Raw genomic sequence first — 22853 nt, forward strand, 5'->3', positions numbered from 1 at the left:
AGTTGATGTTTATAACAAAAAATGATTGACACAATTTTCAAGGCAATCACCACCCTTACCAAAGAGATGCCATTAACACTCCTCTATTTTAAATATAAAGTTGACCAAAATAAATCAACCTCATGAATTTGGAGGGTTAACAGCCCCCATAATATTGGTATGACATGAGTGAAACTATTTTAAAGCATGTTTTTGGAAATAAGCTTTTTTCAAACTACTAGTAAATACATATTTTTTTTTTCTATAAACATTTAAACATGTTTCTCAACAACAACAACAACAAAAAAAAAAGGAATCTTAAAATAAAAAATACATGAAAGTACCTGATGATTCAATTTGCCTTTAAAATGTAAAAATTTGAAACTCTTCAGATTTTGATAAACAAAATTAATCCCCAACATTTCTAAAGCGTTTGAAGTCTTAGGGGTTGTTTGTTTACCTCTTAATAGTTTTACTAAGAGGCAGTATCTGAATCGTTAAGAGGTGAATCTTGTTTGATAAAAAAAGTATGCCTCTTAATGGTTCTAAAATCCTCTTAATGATTTTACATCATGGGTCTCCCTTAATCATTTAGCGCCCTAATTTCATTATAAACAATTATATTTTATTTTGCATTATATTATAAGAACATGTTAATCATTCTGACCACTTAATCGTTATACATTAAACAGTTCAGTAACTACCAACACCCACTAAGTATCATTGGAACTGATTGATAAAAAAATTATTAAGAAGTGTTTGTAAAAGCGGTCAGAAATCAGGATGAAAGAGTTGTTTTATTATCGTCAAAGTTGTGATCTTGATTAAGAAAAGGATGGATTAATTAAATTGTATTTAATTGATTAGAATTACCTTCTGGTTTACTCTCCGATTTAATTATGGAACATTTTAAGTTTTTAACTAAAAAATAAAATCCCGATTTACACTTCGAAAATTCAAAAGCATGGTTCAACCGAAATAAAGTATATCAATCAAATTGAATCGATATGTCCGGTTTGAAACTTCAAAACCAAGTATTTTGATTCGTTTAATAAAGTATAATCCGTTTTTTCATATCAAGATTTGGATTATTGGCACAATCAACAGAAAAATAGCTGATCACATTTGCACGAGCCAGCGGTCTTTATGGAAACAGTTTATCTAGCCGTGGGGTTGGAGGTCAAATCCACTTACATTCCAACCCCAGACCATAAAAAGTGCTAAAAAAATGATGAATACAAAAGTATGGCTCGAAAACACTTGATCTGAATTCATAAACAATGATGATTAATGTTCGTTTACATACGCAAAGATTAGCAGCCACATATAGAAAGAAAAGAAGCAAGAGTCAGATGGGGAACCTGTTGCAGAGAACAAGTTGGCAGCTAAAATGACATTGCAATTCATGCCATTTCTCCTACAGCAAATCACAAGATTGAACATCACTGCCATTGATTCTATAGTCATTCGTTCAGGAACACTGTTAACAGCAACCATTGCAGTCTCTAGATCCATTTCAGAATCCCCTTCCCTACTCATGATGGGTGAAATTTACCATCTTGTCCTTGGCATGCTAACCAATTCCTTTTGATATTCTTTCAGACATATCAGAAACAATGGCATAATTTTCGCTATCATAACATGCAGTAAGAAAAGCTCTATGCGTTATTTGGTCAATGTTCTTGTCTTTATCAATGAGTTTGTGAACAAAAGAAGCTGCAATCTCCACTTTCTTTTCACTACATAGCTTTCTTACCAGAGTGTTAACAGTACGAACCCATAGTTTTTTCTCTAATCTATCTAAGACCTTCATGGCTGTAAGAGAGTCATTCACCTTGCAATACTCGTAAGATATTGTCAAACGAGTAACTTCACATGGCGAAAGTCCCTTATCCATCATGGCATCGTAGTGTAATCGAGCCTCATCTAACTTTGACCCTTTGCAAAGACCACTTATGAGAGCACAATAAGTAATACTATCAGGCACAGAACCATGTTCGCTCATTCTCTCGAACATTTTTGTAGCAGAATCGACTTTCCCATCTCTACAATACCCACAGATCATAGAAGTGTAAGTTTCCTTAGTTGGGACCAAGCCATGCTTCACTGCATCATCAAAAAGCCTCTCACTTTCTTCCATTCTTTTTATTCGAGCAAATCCTGAAATCAAAGTGGTGTACAAATGTATATCAGGTTTGATGCCAATCTTGATCATCTTGCTAAATATCGCTAAGGCATGTTTAATATCCGATTGCTTGCATTTCTGCATTATGAGAATAGTATATGTAACCTCATCAGCTTCCAACCCCTGTTTCAAGACAATCTCCAACTGTTTATATGCTTCTTGAACCCTTCCTTTTCTAAATAACCCATCAATAATCGCATTGTGGGAACACATATTTGGAGGCGAGCCTTCTTTGCTCATCTCATCCATCAATTCATACGCACGACTTAAATTTCCACTTTTGCAATGCCCACTGATGAGAGTAGTATAAGTATCTTCGTTAGGAACCAATCCCTGTTCGTGCATCCTGTTCAAAAGCATCTCTGCACGATTAACTTTCCCCTCTTTGCAGTACCCGCTGATCATAGCAGTGTAAGTGTGCACATTAGGTTTATAAGATTCACTTCTCACAAGCTTCAGAAAAAGCCTAAATGCTTTATCAGTCCACCCCTTCTTACACATGCCATCGATCAATGCTGTATGTGTATACACATTTGGCTTCCACCCGTCCCTAACCATCTCTTCTAACAATTCGAAAGCTTGCTTAACACGTCCCTTCTTACACAAACCATTTATCAAGGTAGTAAAGTTAATAACATTTGGTTTTAATCCCATCCCAATCATCTTATAGAAAAACCATAATGCTCGATTTATGTTACCCTTTTCAGAAAAAGCAGCAAGAACTACTGTACATGTAGCATTGTCTATGAAATATCCCTTGTCCAACATTGCAGTTAACCATTTATCAACCTGGGAAATATCATTAAGTTTACAGTAAGAGGTAATCAAAATCTTGAAAGTACAAGCATCAGGAAATGCACCTCTTTCAGACATTTCAACAAACACCTTCCTTGCAAGTTCAATGGAACCCATCTCTGTAGCCACATTGAGTACACAATTTAGGGTATGAGTACACGGCTCCAGACCCTGGTTTCTCATTTCAATAACCATACTAACAGCCTCCTTCAACCTGCCAATCTCAGCCAGATTCCTCACCATACACCGCATCACTTCGTGGGCCCTCTCCGAATTCCCATTTTCGATCATCGACGTGGCCGCAACGACATAAAACCGCATAAAATGCCTGAATCTAGCAAATCCAATTGCCCAATAAAAGAAACTGAGAGCCACCATTGATCCAGCCTCGTCGGCAAGGGACGCAACTACGGTGATCGCTTCTTCGGCCATCAAATACTCAGAACCAATGGAAAGATTAAGCTGAGTAGGTGAGGATTTGAAATGGGTTTGTTGCTGATAGTATGATTGACAGACCAAAGAACATACGGTTCTAACCACAGACTTGGAGGAAGATGGAGAAAGAGGAGGAGGAGCAGGAGGAAACCAGTCCGTATGCGATTCTTCATGGGATTTGTAGGAAAGATGCCTATGGTTAACCAGAGAGTTAAATTGGGTGTTACAAACACCATTGAAAAGCCTTCTTTCACTGTTGATTCGAAGCATAGATGATGCTTCCAAGTGATGGACGTTTCAAATGTAAAGAAGCCCCTGCGCATGGACGGGATTAACGGCACTTTCCTGTCATCAAGTCCTATTTTATTTTCCTTTTTTGTATGCTCTCATTTTTTTAGTTGCTCATTTTTCCTAAGTTGCTAAACAATTTAGTGTAAAATAATTAAGTGGTTAAAATAATTAACGGGCTCTCATGATACAGTGCAAAATAAAAAATATATTTGTTCGATATTGTTTACAACAGAATTAGGATGCTAAATAGTTAAGGGAGACTCAGGATACAAAATTCATTCAGATGGTTTTAAACATCATTAAGAGACGGATTTTTTTTGTCAAACAAGATTCACCTCTTAACGATTCAGAAATTGCTTCTTAATAGAATTATTAAGAGATAAACAAACAGTCCCTAGCTCGTCATAGGGCGAGCCATGCAGTTATGTGTTAACCGCTCGTATCATCGATCTCTCATATAAATACGTAAACGAGAATGTTAATGTATATAACTTTCCGTACTTTGTCAAAGAAGTGGGTCTAGACCATAAGAATTAGTGACATCTTTGAGTTGCCAATGCCACTTTCAGCAATAGAAAGATGTGAAGAGGTTGGTACTCCCAACATGTTTATCATGTGCCCAAGATGTATTAGTGTGGACTAGAAGGGTATTCGAGCAATGCGTCAAGACATATCTATATTAAATGTTTTGTTTTATTCTTTATCTATATCGATATAATATAGTTTTATGTGGTTTTGAGAAAACGATATTTTTATTTTATTTTTTAATAAAATATAAATTATAAATATCATAAAATTGTAAAAGGAATATATAATATTAGTATCAAATTAACTATTTAAAAGTTTTTGTTTTGTGTAATTTCTCTAATTCAAATTTTTTATTATAATTTAATTTTACGTAACGAAGTAATTTAATTTAAGTTTAATAATATGATTTTTTATAAATATAATAATTAAGTATTCTGTTAGAGCTCAATGATTATCCTAATTTTATTTTAGATATTTTATATTTAAAAATGATATGTTTATCTTGTATTTGATTATCTTTATCTGTAGTTGGTTATACGAATTTAAACACAGAGCTTTAATAAGATGTACTTATGCAAAATTTACTTGTAATCTTGAATATTAAGTAATATGTATCAATAAACAATACTTTGTACATAAAAATAGTTTTTAAAATTTTTTATCAAATGCTTTATAATATAGTATAGATATACCAAAATTGACTCTATGAATCTTGTTTGAATGTACCAATATTAATAGTAGCACCCTTGTTTAATTACAAAAAATAACGAACCAATTTCTACATCGATCAAGATTGGAGGAAAGACTGATCAGAAGAAGGATAGAGTTACCAGAAATGCTCGTTGGTGTCACATTTCATGAAACTACTAAAATAAGGTAAATAGGTGGACACCCTTACAGAATGAATAAAAAATTGTAATTCATTTTCGTCATATTAGAAGTAAAAGCGTTATACAACAATCTTCACATGTGATGATTAAGAACAAAAGACATTGAATTAGGCCAATGCATTACATACAAGCCAACTTAATACAAAAAACCAGGTAAGAAGGTGGACATCGTTGCAAGATGAATAAAAAAGTTGTCATTCATGTTTATCATATTGGTACTAAAAACGTGTTGTCATTCATGTTTATCATAATACATACAAACCAACTTATTCTTACGGAATGAATAAAACATTTGCCATTCATGTTCATCATATCAGTACTAAAAGCGTTATACAACAATCTGTCACATATGATGATTAGGAACAAAAGACGTTAAATTAAGACAATGCATACATACAGAACCATGGGAAAAGTTCGAAAAACAAAGAATAAACATGGTTGCTACCAGATGTGCAAGTAAAAGTTATACAACATGTGAAGGCAACAATTTGATGACTCAATCGATGAGTTGGGTGCCAAAGATTCGATATTTTCTACTACCCCACACGTTGGTCTTGTCAACGTAATACGATTTTAAGCAGCATTGTATCCATGGCGGATTTCTTGGCTTTTTGGCACCTTCTTTAACTCCAAGCAACGCGTTTTGCAGTCTTATCATTTTATAAAGGGAGGGGTAGCCTCCAAAGAACTTCACCTAATAAAGGGAATTAGCAAGGAGATCAAAGATCACAACTCAACATAATCTCATACTTCCAAAATAGACCTGTAGTTTCATAAACCCCCCCCTCCCAAAAAAAAAAAGATAAACCCCACCTCCAAGTGGATTAAACTAGGTTAGTTTGGTTTGGTTTATCCCGTAAGAAGATACTGTAGAAGCGTCCCAAGAACGACAATTCAGAACAGTGAAGTTTTCTGTAAAAAGAGGTACATACCGCATCTTCGGCATATAAAAATGCATGGAGTCTGGTTGTAGGGTCTTCAAGGGTTAACCTTAGCCTGTAAGTACCACAAGGAGCTCGGAAATTGCTAGGCTGACCTGGAAATGTTGCCAGTACCCTAACTACACACCTGAATTTGGCTGTTACCTGCAACATATTACTCAAACTCATCAGGACAATCAAATTGTAATATTCACATTTCACGGTTAACAAGTATTTTGATGAGTTAATTTGTGTGAGTTGATGCATCCAGAGTGTCCTGCCAACATCAACGCCTGAGATCTAAAGAAGTAGGAAACACTTCCATTGATGTTGGTTGGGGGTCTTCATGGAACAGTCGCTCTACCCTAGATGACAAGTCTGCATACATCTCACACTTCTTTCAAGTGGAATTATTGGGTTCGTTTCATTTCATTTGGTTTTGATGTTGGCTGGGGAGCAAGAAGGCGTGACGGGGCTACTGTGAATACCTCAGTTTGTGGGAAGAAATAACTTTCCGATTCCTCCAAGAAATTAACAATTATAATTCAAAAGTATCGTTCAAGTGACCACTAGAATACTAACAAACTGTCTTTGAGTCATCTCAAAAATTTCAACTCATTCTAGGGCCAGATTAGTGAATGATTTGAATCATACTCATTCTAGGGCCAGAAACAACATATGGACATTATTCCTTGTTTGTTTATATCTATATTTTGTTACTTTGTACCAGAATAACAGTACGGTTGGACAACATCATTCACTTCAGTTATATTTACAGAACTACAAGGAGATGGGTGGAGTCACACTCCTTTTGCAAAAAATCTCACCAACATTTTTTGTCATGGTTATTCCGATATCTTGACATAATTGGATTTTCCTCCAAAAGATAAGAATCATCCACTCTGAAACAAGAAATTGGTCATTTGACCTCAAAAGTCCCAAAAAAACCTCTTGTTCTTAAAAGGGAAAGACTTGTGACAATTTGGTTGAGATGGGTAACAGTTAAGACAAAAGGTAGTTCAGATAACTCTAAGATTATGGGGCCGTTTACCAAACACTTACCCGGTAAGCGCTTACCGGTGAAATTCAACACCATCACTTACTTGTTGGGTAAGATTTTAGTCCACCAATATGCAACAATTTACCCGGTAAGCACTTACCATGGCAAGAGTCGTCGCCCTCACTTACCGGGTAAGATTCTAGGTCCTTAGCATATACATCCTGTAAGGTAATGTGAGTTGATGAGCTTTTACTAAGGTAAGCGTTTAGTAAACGGCCCCCAAGTGTTCTATAAGTAGAGGAAATAAAATATACGTCACAAAATAAGGATTAAGGACCGCCACAAGAAGAGGTTAACATATCTAATATATCAAAAGAAGTGATGCACAGCCGTTTCTATCGTTACGTAGCAAAATGATACTATTGGATCAACAAAGAAATGAAAGCAAGGGTTTTAATAGTTGACAATGAATTTTATATCACACCTCAGGATAGGATAAGATGTCCATTAGTGTAACAAAAGGCACATCCGGATAGTCGGTATCTGCATGGTGTATGATCAGTAACAATTAGAAGGAGATCATGGACTTCAGAAAGTGTAAATAAATGGAACAAGTTGCTCAATAACAGGGATGTGATGTGCAAGGGGGGGATACATACAATATATACATATATACCTATAGACATGCACACATGCATATAATATGTATATATATGTATAGAGAGAGAGAGAGAGAGAGAGGAAGGATAAATTATATAATCCCTGAATCTGAGTGGAGCCATAAAATAATATACAAGTATGTAGGAGTGCTAAACCTGTAATATGGGAAGGCCAAGGGAAGCTTGATAATGGCATTCGATCCCATTTCCTTTTCACCCGTTCATCATATGCCCTAAATCACATGATAAAACATGTGAGCATTTCTTCCACATGCCTTAAAGGACATAACCAGTGGTGGTATTTATACTGAACCTTTGGCACTGTAAAACAAGGTTATCGTTCTTGGGCAGATAACTGAACTTAGAAAACGGCTGCAGAATTCCACACCATAAACCAGAATGAACTTTAAAATTTATATTCCTAAACTGAACCCATCTGCCAGCCTTCAGTATGTGAAGGCCAAGCTTCTCATTGCATTGTTCAGCAGTCATCCTTAAGACAGTTCCAACAGATGGGAATGTACACAAAACATCTCTTGACAAAGGAGATGCTTCTAACTGCAGAGGAAGAGGGTTTTCAACCTCGTCGTCAAGCCTGCAGATGTAGATGTCAATACATTTGTCTTTTGGCAGAATTAATTGCTTGTAGCACAGAAGAAATAGTTAAGGAACTTGATGGAACGGATTTTCGTCCCTTAGAAGTGCACAAGTGCACTGTGTGGCACAGTGTAATAGCTAGTAGTAGAGAAAATTAATTAAATATCACCATTGGATATGAACTACCATTTTGCAAACAACTTTAAGAACAAGTTATGATGAGAAAATCATCATGGAAGAGTATGCATTTAGCCAATAAACAAAGAACAGTGCTTGTAATATGGGAAAGGAAAGATTCTATTAACAGCAAAGATTCCATTACTTTTATCACCTAGTTAGATAAAATGGGAAGATTAACTTCACGGGTAGCATGTTCATTGTTGCAAAGTAGGCCTTGTTTTTAGATTAGTTTGATCTCACAAGTATAATAAAAATAAAACTTCAGACTTGTATACAAATTAGACATGTTAATGTAGTACGCTTATTTGACACTTGCCTAGACCAGTATATGTGCCTTTGTTTGCTTTTGTTACCTCATAAGGAACTGCTTAGAATTGCCTTGTGTGTCTCACTTACTCCACAAGTACCCATATTACAAGCATTACTAATTACTATTATTTGGGGGAATCCCATTGGCCATCCATGTTTTTCATCTACATTCAAAGCGGAACCACAAGAAGATACATTGAAATATGAAAATCAGATCGTGAATGAAAAAGAAAAACTGTGAGAAGAATTATAACTTGAGATTTAGAAGGTGCAAAATTAGTTTATACACGGGATCTATGGTGTTGTTTAATAATCTTTGCTAACTTGAGCCGTGTGACATGACTTCTCTTCGCTTTTCTAGTTGAAAGACCTACAGTAATTCCTCTTAACAGATATTTGTTGCTTCAAGCTAAAGAGTAAATTTGCCCAGGCAAATTAAAAATAATTTTGGGGCTCTCACTGCTTGGATGAGACAACATAGGTTTTTAGGGCGAACTTTTGGCTTACAATATCGCTCATATGGGGACTGCTTAAAATGTATAAATCCTGAAAACCATATTTGTCAGATATTTATGACAAAAAGAATTAATTAACTCTATACTATCCTGTGGAGGAAAAGCTATCATTAAGATTTCAATCAGCAAATACTAGATATCTGATAAAATGTTGTACTAGTATCATGCATGGGATAAAATTGAAAACACTCGAACAAATTCCTGTGATATGTGTGCCTATCTAGAAGGAAGAAGTTCAACATTGCTGTTACAAAGGCCAATCATCAAGATGAGACCTCAATGACAGAGAATGACTGAACTACAGGAGGGATGGCATATAAGAAATAAGATTTGCAGGAGAAGGATAATGTATCCAATAGTTAAGAAACTACTATAAGGATAATCTGGGAAAGAGAAAACAGCATCAATTAGAATCAGTCCCTTCTTGGTTCATAAAAAAGTTATCTATGTGGCTGTCAATAATGCAATCCATATAACACAGCAGAACGTCTAAAATTAACCCCCGCCGCCGACCACCTTAAAAAGACATAGCTAGCCTCCCAAGAAAGGAGACGCCATCTTTGGTGTCTCTAGTATCTGATGTCCATATTACTAGATTACTCAGCACCCTTGCTTCAGCATTCCATCTGCCTCCCCCTAAGGCATTTATAATGATCATAGTTTATGTGAAACCAAAGCAAAGAAAGGCCAAAACTGCTGAGATATATAAAATTCAATTATACTCATTAGCTCCCAATTGAACATCCAAAACGTATTACTGTAACATAATATGTAGTGTGATCACAATCTAATGGTTGGCCTCCTCTTCTTTTACTTTGATGTGAAGCAAGCAATCAACGTCACCCTAAAGTATGTCAACAGACTAACAGAGAGCATAAGTTAGAAACACTTGAACCCAAGACCTTGCAAAACCAATGCTCTTACACCATGTTAGATATCCAAAAGCTTAAGCCTATAGTACCTTCATCAATCAGGAATAGAGATGTATTTATGTGTAGCAAAAAAGGCTAAATAATAGGTCTATAGGCAAAGGGAGCAGGAGAATTTTAAAACAATTAAGTAAAAACAGCCTCTTGGTCCATCCGATCCCATTTAGGTATGGTATGTAGAAAAGATCATTGAATCGACATATGCTAACTGTAACACAACGATGGCTTATCATATCCAGCATCATATAGATAATCCATTCAAAGAGAATAAACCATCTGTGGAAGAGAATCACCAAGATCTGATACAACTAAAACAAGACTATACAGCGAAAGGACCCAAAGTGCATGATGTGTTTAAAAAAAGGTGACCCTCGTGCACCAAGGCTCCTCACCCTTGAGAGGTTTGGGAGGAGAGAGTCTTCATTATGCATCTTTTCCCTAGCAATTTTCAAGGTCTATTTGTGTTGCTCTAGCCCTAAAAAGTTTATCATCTCTTCAGGTGTGACACTTTGACAGGTCAAAACCACAGTGATCAAGGCAGTGATCAGATCTCTCTCTCTCTCTCTCTTCCCCCCTTTCCCCCTACAACACACATAGATCACAATAAACCAGGATCTACAGTCCCTTACTTCAAACCAAATGGGGTGATGCCTCCCTGTCCCCCTTACATTGCAAGTACAGGCAGATACACAGATTAATAACAGTGCCATTTTATTTGCTTCTTTGGCTTGCCATTCATTTTGTTTCATCACTCGATGCACTCATTGTCAGTTTCATATTACTCATCAGGTGAAGTTACCATTTTCACTCATACGGAAACAAAAATAATAACTTAGTTCAGGGGATTTTTGTAGAGAACAGGCCTCAAATTGACAGTCTTCGACCCAAATGTGCAAAGCAAGTGACCCAAATGTCATTAGGATTATTCATGTACACACGAACTCAGTACATGAGTTTGACCACCAAAGATGAACCAACACTCACTTTGTATGAACATTCAGCGGTGGAGCATCAGTTCCATCCCATACAAAAAGCATCCACTCACCTTCCTTGACTTCACAGATATGAAGAACCTACATATCACAAGGATTCTTAAATAGCAATAACAAGATATAAACCTTTGTGACAAAAGCAGGGATCAAATATCAAACTAAGTAGTTCAAACGGCAAAATTCCCATCAAGAAGTAGCTTCCCAAAGATGGAAGAAACTTGTAGAAACAACTTTTTGAAAGACAGACATAATACAGAAGATTAACCACTTTAACCTTTTCAGCCTTCCACTTAAACATCAATCCATAAAACCGAGCCTACTAATACGGCAAAATACTCCATAAAATTGATAACCAACAAACGACTCTCTCGCTCTCTCAAAACCACACATCCATAAAATAAAATCGAGAAATACAAAATAGAGATGTATGGGGTTGCATTGCACCGGTACAATTCTAGTGTCAATTAACACATGCATGTAACAATATATAATTTACTTGCTTAAATATGTATATTCCCAAGTTTGTGGTCAAAATAAATCCAAATACATTGAAGCACTAAAAGAATATTTTGTCTTAAATACCTTACAAGTCAAGTTGAATCGATGTCCTTCCTTGATCTCTTTCAATGACAAGGAATCACTTAATGCTGTCAATTACATGATTCACGATAAGTACTCAATTAGGAAACGCACACATAAATAAGAATGAAAAAACTATATTACATAGCACTACTAAGTTTTAATCTTAATAAGTAAGGAATGGCATGCAAGGCAGCAAGTGGACAGACAAAAGCAAACCATTTACATATAACATACATAGTTTGAACTTCTTGTTCAACATGTAAGAGATCTTACTACTATCTCGGAACCTTGTAACCACAAAAGTACCCCCATTTAAATAATTAGTTTGCGATTAAACTACTTTAAACGTTTTCCCTTCCCTCTATGCTGTTCTACTATTAGTTACTTTATCATCTATCCTCGTCCATTTTTTTAACAAGATCACAAACCCTTCGCTTCCTTCTCCTAGTTTGAAGACTGGGAGACTAGTCTGATAAAGGATGACTAAAACTAAGAGATAAACGAACTTAAGAACAAGAGAGAATATAAGGAAGAGATTTTTCTTTCTTTCCAAGGATGATTTACAAATGAAGGGGAGCCTTCCTTTTATAGGCAAGGAAAAGGTACCCCAACATAAGCATTACAAAAGCATGACATAAGCAAGTAATAATGCAAACTAATAAGACAAACTAAATGAGGTAAGCGCGTACATCACATGAAAGTGACTTCAAGCTTACATCATTATTACAACATTATTTTGCCCTTCATATTATTCTACGATAATTACTTCCAACAAGAGTCAGGATGAGATGGATCATCTTCATAAGGATCATGCATTTTTTCTCTGAAGTCATAATGCTCGTCGTCTTCATCAAAATCTTTTTCATTGGAAGTGTCTATTTTCTTCGTGAGATGATTCTGGAACCAATATTCAAGTGCTTCGTCCCATGATGCAGAAATTGGATTATCTGAAGACCAGAGTTTTTCATTGTTCATAATCTCCTCTAGGATTGAATTTGGATCTACTAGGTTAGCACTGGCTAGGATCCGCCGTGTTTCCATATACCTTTTTGGTTGGGATAACTCGAAGTACTTACTGCCTGGGTCGTTATCATTCCACTCGTGGATGAATAACAGTGGAGAGTGGTAGACCAATGATTGTTGTTGTCGAAGCCGTATGTGGTAAGGAGCAGGGCCTCCTAAACATGACCACAACATAAGTCTTATAACAGACAACTAACGGTTGAATCCATTGATGCGCTGGGAGGAACCACTGGAAAAGGGTGAACACATGATGTGCCCCTGGGGGTGGAGTCTCAAACTGACATTGAAAAATGTAGATGAGCAGTTTGGCCGAGTTGAATGGTATTGCGATGGTGTGAGACTCAAATAGATACCAACAGAAACAAAGTGCCTCCTTCGGGAACCTATGTAAGTTATGGATGTGGAAGACATTAAGGTACGGGTAATCCGGATGGAATTGGAGGTTTATGAACATGCAATGTTTTTTTAGCATGATAGTGAAAAACGTTTTGTAATTCAGCTGGGACCTCTCTCTCAAGGTAAGGTCGGCGATTGTTTTTGTTATTCGTCTGGTAGAACTTGTGATGGAGTTGTGGTACTTTCAGCTGGATTAGCCTGTTGGGAAGTGTTTGGAATAAACGAGCTGGAAGAGCTTGCTTTCTCCACAGGAAACACCATTGGAAGGACTTCGGCTTTGTGGAATGTCTGGATGTCTTTTGGAACATCATATTTATAGCCCTTTGGTCTGGACAAAAAATCTGCTAGAATATTTTCGGACCCCTTGATGTGTTTCACAGTAAATTTCCATTGAGAGAACCAATTTGCACACCTCAAAAGTTGGGCTTTTGGGAGTATCTTTCTTTTGAAATGGAGCATGCATGGGAAAGAAGACATATCCATTTCAATCTGGAAGTCATGACCGATTAGATGGAATTGGAATCTTTCTAATCCCCTTTTGACAGCTAAGATCTCTTCGAAGGTAGAGTGGTAGTGTTGCTCTGATTTTTTGAACATGCCACTTTTGTATCCACAAATTGTTCTGACACGAGTCTTGTCTTGAACTATTAAGACTGCCCCTGGTTCTTATCGCTTGCATTAGTCTGGAGGACTCTTTTGTCGAAAACAGTAGGAATCTTTAAAGGAGGCATCACATCAGCTAGTTGTTTTATCTTTTTTATATCTAATGTTTGTTTCCTATTCCAAGGGGGTGGATTTTTTTCAGCATGGGGAATAAATGCACAGTGTGGCTCGATAATTTAGGCAAAAAATTTGCCATATAATTTACTAGCCCAAGAAATTGTTGAATTTCTTTTTGTGATGTCAATATTCCTGGGAACTTGTGCAGTTCTTGAGCAATGTGAGGATGTGGTTGGTATTTTCCATCAGATATTTTCATACCAAAAAAATCAATAGAATTTACTTTGATTTCCATCTTTTTCTCGGATAACATGATCTCATGCTCTTTGACAATGAAATGAAACCTGGTGAGTAAATCTTTGTGAGATTTTTTGTCTGGCGAGAACAGAAGGATATCATTGATGTATACTAGAGTGTTGTCGAGAATAGGTTCAAAAATTCTTATCGCCTTTTGGCAGACAGATGGAGCATTTTTTAAATCGAATGGCATTACTTTCCTATGGTAGTGATGGTCTGGGATGCAGAAGGCAATTTTTGGTCTGTCATCAGGTCTTCATCCTAATTGCCAAAATCCAGCTTTGAGATCAAATTTTGACAAAACCCTTGCATCTATGAGAGACTGGAACGATGACTTTTTCTGTGGTAGAGGGAACTTGTCATCAACCAAAAATTGGTTAAGGGGTTGATAATTCATGACTAGCCTAGGCTTGTCACGAACTTGTTCACTCCTCTTGTTGACGTAGAATACTTCACATGCCCATGGTGATGTGGAGATCTACTTTTCTTCAGAAACTCTGTGTGATTGGAGGCGCAAGAAGTTTTGAGTAATCTGATGTTTGAGATTATCCATAGTGAGATTTGATGCCATATAGAGTCGTGGAAAAGAGCTCCATGGATTCAGGAAACTCTTGTAGCGTAGACCGTGTTCTGCGTACCTCAATCCTGGTAGTGTATGGAGTATGTCGAAACCAATTAGATGGTCCTTGTCGTGCAAACTGGATCCTAATAATCTGTATTTAACCACACATTTAGGAAGTATACTGGGATACTGATTTTGTCAATGACAAAAGTATCACCATTGGCTGCAAGGAATTGTTGGTGATGTGGCTTCGAGTAGTTGTTGGGTAGGATATTGGGATTCAATATTGAAACAGAAGACCCAGTATCAAAGAAGGCGACAACCGAGATAGGTTTGGCATATCTTGTGGTGAGAAGGTGGACTTTAGCTAAAGGAACTGGCTATGATTTATGTACGGGTAATATATGCGCGATAGAGTTATGAATTTGTGGGAGAGGAAGATGGGTTGCCTGCAAAACTGGGAGAGGTTTTACCATGAAAACTTCGATGTTGGGATGGTATTCTAAGATCAGTTTCGGACTCTTCATCCGAAGAGTCTGAATAGGCAATTGAACATAATGTCTGGTCATTAAGCTCATCATTAAGAAAATAGAGGGATTCCAGAGCTGAGATGTCGACTAGTTCAATTTGGTTGAGTGTCTGAATCAGTGCTTGGGATTTTCTCTTGTCTTTACAATCTCTTGCAAAATGCCCTTTTTTGTTGCATATATAGCACTTGTAAGAATTTCGACACCGCTGTGGTTTCTGCTTCAGAAACTTCCATCTTTTGTTACGACCGTTATGTGGAAAGAATGGCCTTCTCCTTTCACCTGAACTATGAAACTGTTTAGAAAAGGACATCTTCCTTTTGTGGGAACAACCTTAGGAAGTAACTTTCTTTGCATTTTATTCATAAATACTTGTCATCACAAGCTATACGAAGGGTTTTGCTAGTCTTCTCAAGATCAGAAAAAAAAGTTTTTCTGATTGCAGAGCTTAGCAAATGCATTCAATACCAACTGGTAATGTTCTCCTATCGAGGCTTGAGCAACTGTGATTCCTTTCAACTCTAAGAATCTAAATTATTCATTTGCGAGAGTTTCTCGGAAGGAGTTTAAGAATACTTGCTTGAGATTCACATCATCTGGTCCATTTAGACAATAAAATCTTTCTGCATGCAATCATAATGTCTTTCAAGATCTTTTTCTGATATGAACAACACTTCATTTTTAAGAATTATTCTCTCGCATGGGTAGTGTGCTCGATTGGATTACCTATAAACTCAACATAGATTTTATGTATGAGTTTTTCGGGAGACTGAGATTGCTGGATTTGTAGTTGCTGATACTCTCCAAGACTCAAGTACCAATCTCTGAGGCGACCTTGACACCTGGTTATGAATCTTTTAACTATTATGTCAATATCATAGTATTGGAGTTCTGCACTACACCTTGTTTGCATCTCAATGCTTCTATCCCTCCATCTTGATGGAGGAGTGTCATCAAAGGTGACCTGCTATTTAGTATCACCTTTTGGAGCTTTGGCCCGTCTTTTGGGGTGTTGTTTATGAACCAGTGTCACTGGGTCCTTCTTCTACTTCTGAATCAACATGATACCCGGCTTCTGGCTCTGTCATGAACACGTGCTTGAATGCCTCTGCTGAATCAAAATCACCTTCCTCATTAGTAGAGGAAGAGATGATTGGTGCAACAACAACAGTGGATGCAGTAGGGGTATTCTTTTGGGTCAAATAATGTAAGAAAGAAGAAATAGGGTTTATTTCTTCCACTGGATGAGGCTATCTCGGTTCTTTCTAGGGTTTGTTGAGATATAGCAGGAAACAAAGTGGGCTTGCTTGTTCTTTTTTCTTTATTAAAGGACCATAACATTACTGACGGAGATGTCTGTATGAATGGTGACGAGAGAAGTGGTTGTGGATCAAATGCAGTTCCAATATAGGGAATGGAAGGTAACCTCCATGGATCATCAACCAGGGTTGATAATCGTTTTCGTTTGTGTTGTCTCTCAAGATCCATAAGTTGAGCTTTTAGGAACTTCATTTTTTATTCCTTTTGAGTGAGAGAATTGGAGGTTGGTGAAGGACTATTGTGAACTATCTGGATAAGTTCATTGTGAAGACCTTGTATCTTGAACCTAATCTTAGTGATCATACCTTCGAGAGTCTGCACTTTTGTCGTAAGAACCTCTTGTGTCTTTGTCAGCTTTATCTGTTGTGCCAAAATAGTTTTGAGAACTTTGTTTTGGGCAACAGCTTTTTCACTCTGCCAGTTTAGAGTGGCTTCAGCATGACTGACGGTGCTGGTTTCTGTCGAGCTTATAGTTGTGGGTGTCTTGATCTTCCAATCATGCCTCGCTCTTTGGGGGGGATGTTCAAAGGGACTGAGTGGCGAAAATTCTTCCTCGTACTCATATGGGATTGTTGGTGTTATAACACAACATTCACCTTGGGACTGGGTGGGGGGTTTATGAGAAGGTGAGGTATGGCAGGGCTTGAGGGTTGGAAATGCTTTGGAGGGCGAGTTTCCATACAGAACATAGTAATTGAACTTGCCTGATAATTCACCTAGGAGTCCAACAGCAGGAGCTTCATACTTTGAGATCCTTTTTGGGGAATATCTTCATCGTAATCAACCCTGTATGCTTCGTCCAAGCAATCTTGGCAGTTGCATACATCGTACCAACAATGTTGGTCTTTTTGTACCAATGATGATTCTAATGGTTGGATCATGCCAATGGTTGGAAATATGTCTGTCTTTGTTTCTCTGTTCGAGAATGACTTCAACCATTCAATGTTCATGTCGAATGAAATATGGAGTTGTGTTTGTTTGCACAGGGCTTGACGGATCTTTTCGTAATTCGTTACCCATTTTTCTGGTAGAAGTTTGAGCAACTCCTTTCTAGATAACTGTCTTGGAACATACGTGCATGTTGGAGTGGCACTTGAATTTGACATCAATAAGAAAGCATCTCCTGCGTGTTCTTGTTTTGGAACCATGATGTCCAAAGAGTGGTTTTGGACTTTGTATGTCATTTGATAGTGAAAGGTTGTCTGGAAGGTGTTAACTTGGGCAGTTCTACCTATCTGTATCTGGGATTTGAGGGTTGTATATAATGAGGGATCATTGAGAGGCATATTGAAATTAGGATAGAAAGTGACAAAGATTGTTCCTACGTTCAAGGTTGTTTATATAGTACCTATGCAAGCATGTTGGTATCCTACAAATCTGGTGTCAACTAAGGCAATACGAGAGAACGCTGGAAGACCTTTACTACCATGAAAGTAAGGGCTAATCAAATAGCTCCAAAATGGATGTGTATATCCTTGAGCTAAGCAATGCCTCAGATGATCTGTTGTGAGGGATAATGTCACTAGATGTTCGGCGGTGGTGGCTGGGAATTGGTGAGAGTCGAACTTGGATGCATAAACAAATTCTTTCACCTGATGGTTTGAGTTGGATCCGATTAATTTTTTACTTTTTTAGAAAAAGAGGAAGTTGGCTTAGAAAAAACACTATAAGGGTTAACTATAGGCATACTTGATATGGGTATTTTTGAATTATCTAGGACATAGAAAATTTCATATAACTGATCTATCTTAGAGGTAGAAGATTGATGGAAACTTGAAGAGTTTGAAGATGAACGGGAGTAAGAAAGATCTGAGTTCATGATTGGGTATGATATTCTTCCTTAGGACAAAGATCTATTCTCAATCTTGTTTCAAAATATAGATGCGACTTCTCTTACGTCGACTTACAAATTTTTCACCAAGAAGATGAGAATACAAAACCTCTAAGGCTTAATATCGAATCACTCGACTTTATCTTTTAGATTGGTTTTCTGATATGGGAGATCTGTATAAAAACGGCAGCCATAGAGCATACTAATCCAAATCTTGAAAGAGAAAGGAGGGGGAACGGCAGTGAGGCTCTAATACCAAAGTTATATTCAACAGGAAAATTTGGAGAAAAAGATGGTCTAAAAAATAAAAACTAGAAAGTAGACAAAAAAATGAAATGCAAAGATATATCAGTCTATCATGAAACTCTAAGGGGTTGTTTGGTTCTTGAACTTGAAGGAAATTGATGGAATTGGAATGAAAATTTCCTTTGACCAAATTCCAGGATAATGTTTGGTTTGCAGATTGAATTGGTTGGATTCCGCCGAATTCCACGGTTGAGGGATTTGATCATTCCTAGGCATAAGTGAAGGATTTGAATTCCATTTTGTGGCAAATGTAACAGATTTTATGATTTAGATTTAATAAAGACAAATAACATTTACATCCATCTTTAACCAACACCAACACCCTCACCATCTTTGCCGCCCCCACCACTCCCCAACTTTGCTGCCACCATAGCCACCACCACCCACCCACCACAACCAACTTCATAGCCTCCGTCGCTGCCGTTGCCATAACCGCCACCCACCCCACCCCCATATGATTCATAATCCCTACCATGCCTCTTACCGGGTAAGATTCTCCATCCTTGCCATGCTCATCCAGTAAGGTAAGTGACCTGGTTAGCGTTTGGTAAACGGCCCCTTAGTCAAACTTGATATTTCTTGAACACATATTGGCATTACCCTTTCATCCTTTGCCTCCCGCAAGTACAAAACAACAATATCAATAGGGTTTAATCAAAAAATTCTTTCGTTTTTAACCCAAAATGGGTTATAGTATTCATCCTCAGATTTGACATGGGCCAAACCTACCTGATTTATAACTAGACAACTGCATGATGTCTTGGCCTCTAAAGCATCCAAGGTGATACGGCCTTCACTTGACAACGACTTAATTAGTCGATGGAAACTTATTGGAACCTTATATCATTAGCACACTGAAAGCACCGTAGTCGGCATTTTCTTTCATATGGAATGATAAGATACAAATGTGACGGGTAAAACGGTCTGGCATATATCACCCCGTGTTCAAGGAAAGAGGTTGGGATCAAGCACATCACACGCTACATAAGATTATCCAGTTGATGTGCTTAATTGTAAATTTTAATTTTTCAAAGGTTGTTGCTTTATATGGTGTCAAAACTAATCTACTATGAAGCTTAAATTGTAGGCATTTCTTATAACTACAATTAAAAGGTAATGTCAATACTTGTTAATTTGTCATAGTAATATGATCTTTACTTGGATACCTGTCTCATGTTGGCGACTAATTGTCCACTTTCTCAATCCCGCTATCAACTTCTTGTCTTGCTCTCTAGCATGAAACTTGGATGAAACTTGATAAGGTACAAATTCTGAACAATCTCTTCCTTCATATAATGCAAATGAAGAATACTTTTTATTAAAAAGAGCATAAACCTCTGACCCATGAATTTTCATCTGAAATAAAAACAAAAAACGAATCAAGTTGCGCCTACCAAGAATAACTAGCTCGATACTTCGTGCCATAAAGAATAACGTCTCCTTGCAAAAGAAAAAATTGCTTCACCTTCATACATGCCAAATGTCAAGAAGAGCAACGATTAAGTCATTCAAAAAAATGCAATTGAATAGAAAAGATCTTTCTCGCAGCTTAACATATTGAAAAAAACATCAAGGTCCACATGATTGAGAACTCTAAGAGGCTAATGAACTCAACTTTCAGTAGACATCCCTACCGGTGATACCAAAATCTGTAATAAACAGAAGTGGATGCACAATTCTTCTTCGCATTCACGGTGTCCTTCCACAAAAACAGAAGCAGCTAATATGTTAGTTTAGCTACAGTATATGATTTTGAGTTCTTAAGCTGTTTTGACCATTTGTGCAACTATACATTACACCAGCATTCGAAAACAACCACTAAAGGCCTTGGTTGATTTAGTTTACAATAATTTAGATGAGAATTTTCCGTCTATTAAAGCTATTTTAGACCTTGTGCAGCTGATTAAGACCACGCAAAAACAATAGGGCGAGGATCAACAAGACGCCTTAAACAAGATATTTAGAATTTCATGTTTGTTTTGACAAGGATTTGCAACATCTAAAAGCTAATATAGAAATAATTTTTTGTTAAACCCCAAATTTAATTATGGTCACAATTCCTTGAATAAAATGATGAAATCTTCAAGACTCTTATCATTTAATAGAGAATAATATTAGAATGTGAAAAATGATCAGCAGTTGTATGCAACAAACCTCTTCTTAGAATGAAGAAGTGGCATAGATATATCTCTAGAGATCCTAGCATTCACATGTAGGCTTACTAGTTGCAATGTTTTTCTTATCTACTACCCAATCAGCCACAATCTTTCAATGTCCCAAGTCTGTTCAGCAATCAGCATCACCAATGCTTGTTAAATCATAATCAATAAATGTGTAATCCACACCCTAGTAAAATAAGCACCACGAAGGCCTATGCACAAAGGACAAGGGTAGCACACACCCAAGTGAAGCAAAAAACACATTGGCTACTATAAGATGATCAAAATCGTACATAACAGAAGCTTTTTTTGAAACTTTTATAATGAAGTTATAATTGAACATAGAAACAGACCAAATTCCCAACTAAACTGGAAGCAAAAACAAGAGAACAGAATCAAGAATCAAGAAAAGCGAAAAAAATGGTGAGGAGGGCGTGTGAGTTTATTTATTTTATTTGCCGTATATAAATATGATATACTTAAAAAAAATGGTTTTCGTCAAGTCATGCCAGCACAGTAGAGAGAAATAAGGCTAAGCAGAGCGAAAAAGGTTTTCCATGAGATGGAAAATGAAAAATGATTTAGCCCCACAGGAAGCTAGTGACTAAGTGATTGTCTGATAAGGAGCAAGGAATATCCGTCTTTCCATCGCTTAATGCTAGGGATGCAAAAAAATCTGATGCACCCCAACCGATAATAGCAGAACTAGAATGAAATCAACTATTCAAACCAATTGATTACAGAAGGTGTTTTCTGGCTTTCGAGAGGCAAGCTCTCCTAAGGACTCATGTCCAAGTTGACACAAAACAGAATACCCCTTCACGCTCCTCACCCCACTTATTACTAAACCCCAAGCCTTACCTACTAGTACCATTTACGCGTTAATACTCGCAATAACCTAGGGTATAACAATACCCGCCCCCCAAACATCCACCTTGTCCTCAAGGTAGAAAGAACTAATATTGCTTCTGCCACTTTACATGATCCCTCCTATATCCTCCAACATAAAATAAACTTTTCAATTAAGGGTGTTATCCCTGATTTCCATCATTCTATTTTTAGAGATTTTCTCTATCCTTTCTTTAGTTGAAAGGATTCTCCTTCTTTTGTATAAATAGTCTTGCTTTGTGTTTTATAATTAACAGGAAAATATATGAAAAGCCTTTTAGGCTCAACTCCGTTTGGTTTCTAGATGGTATCAGAGTGTAGTTTCTGATCATCACCTTTCGTGGAAAACCTTTCCTGTAACTTCTATAGATACCAACCAGACCAAACGGCTCTGGTTAGCGAGTCCACCAGCTCCACCACCGACCAAAACAAATCCAACAACCCTCCTCCACAAGTTCAACAAATGGTTGCTCTCCAGATATCTTTTCCCATCACTGGTCACAAGCTAAATTTCAGCTTGTGGTCACATTCCATCCAGATATTCATTGGCGGTGTAAGACAGAGAGAACTAGGACAGAGATATTAGAGAGAATTCTCTATTATATGATTAATCAGAATAAAAATAATTTACAAGAGGAGAGACACTATATATAGACATAATTACACGGGAAACCCTAACCCTAAAGCCCATCAAGCCCATCGGGCTTGGACACATGACCATAAACAGGTTACTTAATTAACACTACCCCTCAAGCTGGAGCATATATATTGATCATGCCCAGCTTGTTACAAAAAAATGTGATTCGGTTCCCTGGTAATGCTTTGGTGAAGACGTCGGCTAATTGATTGCTAGTTCTGACATGAGAGGTTGAAATAGATCCATCTTCAAGCTTTTCCCGAGTGAAATGACAATCTATTTCAATATGCTTAGTTCTCTCGTGAAATACCGGATTGCTTGCAATATGGATAGCTGCCTCATTGTCACACCATAAATTCATCGGTTTAGATTGATTAAATCCAATCTCTCCCAATAGATTA

At 37.1% G+C, this 22853-nt stretch overlaps 2 protein-coding genes across 5 annotated transcripts in view; both read right to left on the reverse strand.

The window, feature by feature from the left end:
• Positions 1-1226: 1226 nt before the first annotated feature.
• Positions 1227-3664, reverse strand: LOC112527241 (pentatricopeptide repeat-containing protein At4g19890). Its single transcript, XM_025137735.1, has one exon. The coding sequence runs from the start codon at positions 3662-3664 to the stop codon at positions 1553-1555; it is 2112 nt and encodes a 703-aa protein (XP_024993503.1). The 3' UTR covers positions 1227-1552.
• A 1715-nt stretch (positions 3665-5379) lies between these two features.
• LOC112516104 (protection of telomeres protein 1b) overlaps positions 5380-22853 on the reverse strand; it is a 40773-nt gene continuing 23299 nt past the window's right edge. For 2 of the 4 annotated variants that reach the window (XM_025123109.1, XM_025123125.1), the window contains exons 3-10: positions 19935-20124; positions 11787-11851; positions 11197-11285; positions 7996-8277; positions 7839-7915; positions 7508-7566; positions 6036-6188; positions 5380-5797 (exon numbers count right to left, since the gene is read on the reverse strand). In XM_025123109.1, coding sequence (XP_024978877.1) covers positions 5600-5797; positions 6036-6188; positions 7508-7566; positions 7839-7915; positions 7996-8277; positions 11197-11285; positions 11787-11851; positions 19935-20124 — 1113 coding nt within the window. In that variant the 3' untranslated portion in view covers positions 5380-5599. Of the gene's footprint in view, positions 5798-6035; positions 6189-6252; positions 6926-7507; positions 7567-7838; positions 7916-7995; positions 8278-11196; positions 11286-11786; positions 11852-19934; positions 20125-22853 lie in introns of those variants that run through there. The other 2 variants (XM_025123117.1, XM_025123134.1) reach the window with 2 other exon arrangements.

This window comes from Cynara cardunculus, assembly GCF_001531365.2.
Source record: "Cynara cardunculus var. scolymus isolate 2C chromosome LG 1, CcrdV1, whole genome shotgun sequence".
Classification (NCBI taxonomy): Eukaryota; Viridiplantae; Streptophyta; class Magnoliopsida; order Asterales; family Asteraceae; genus Cynara; species Cynara cardunculus.

Coding starts and splice junctions, on each gene's coding strand:
- LOC112527241 (XM_025137735.1), bottom strand. CDS start 3,664: ATGCTTCGAATCAACAGTGAAAGAAGGCTTTTCAATGGTGTTTGTAAC.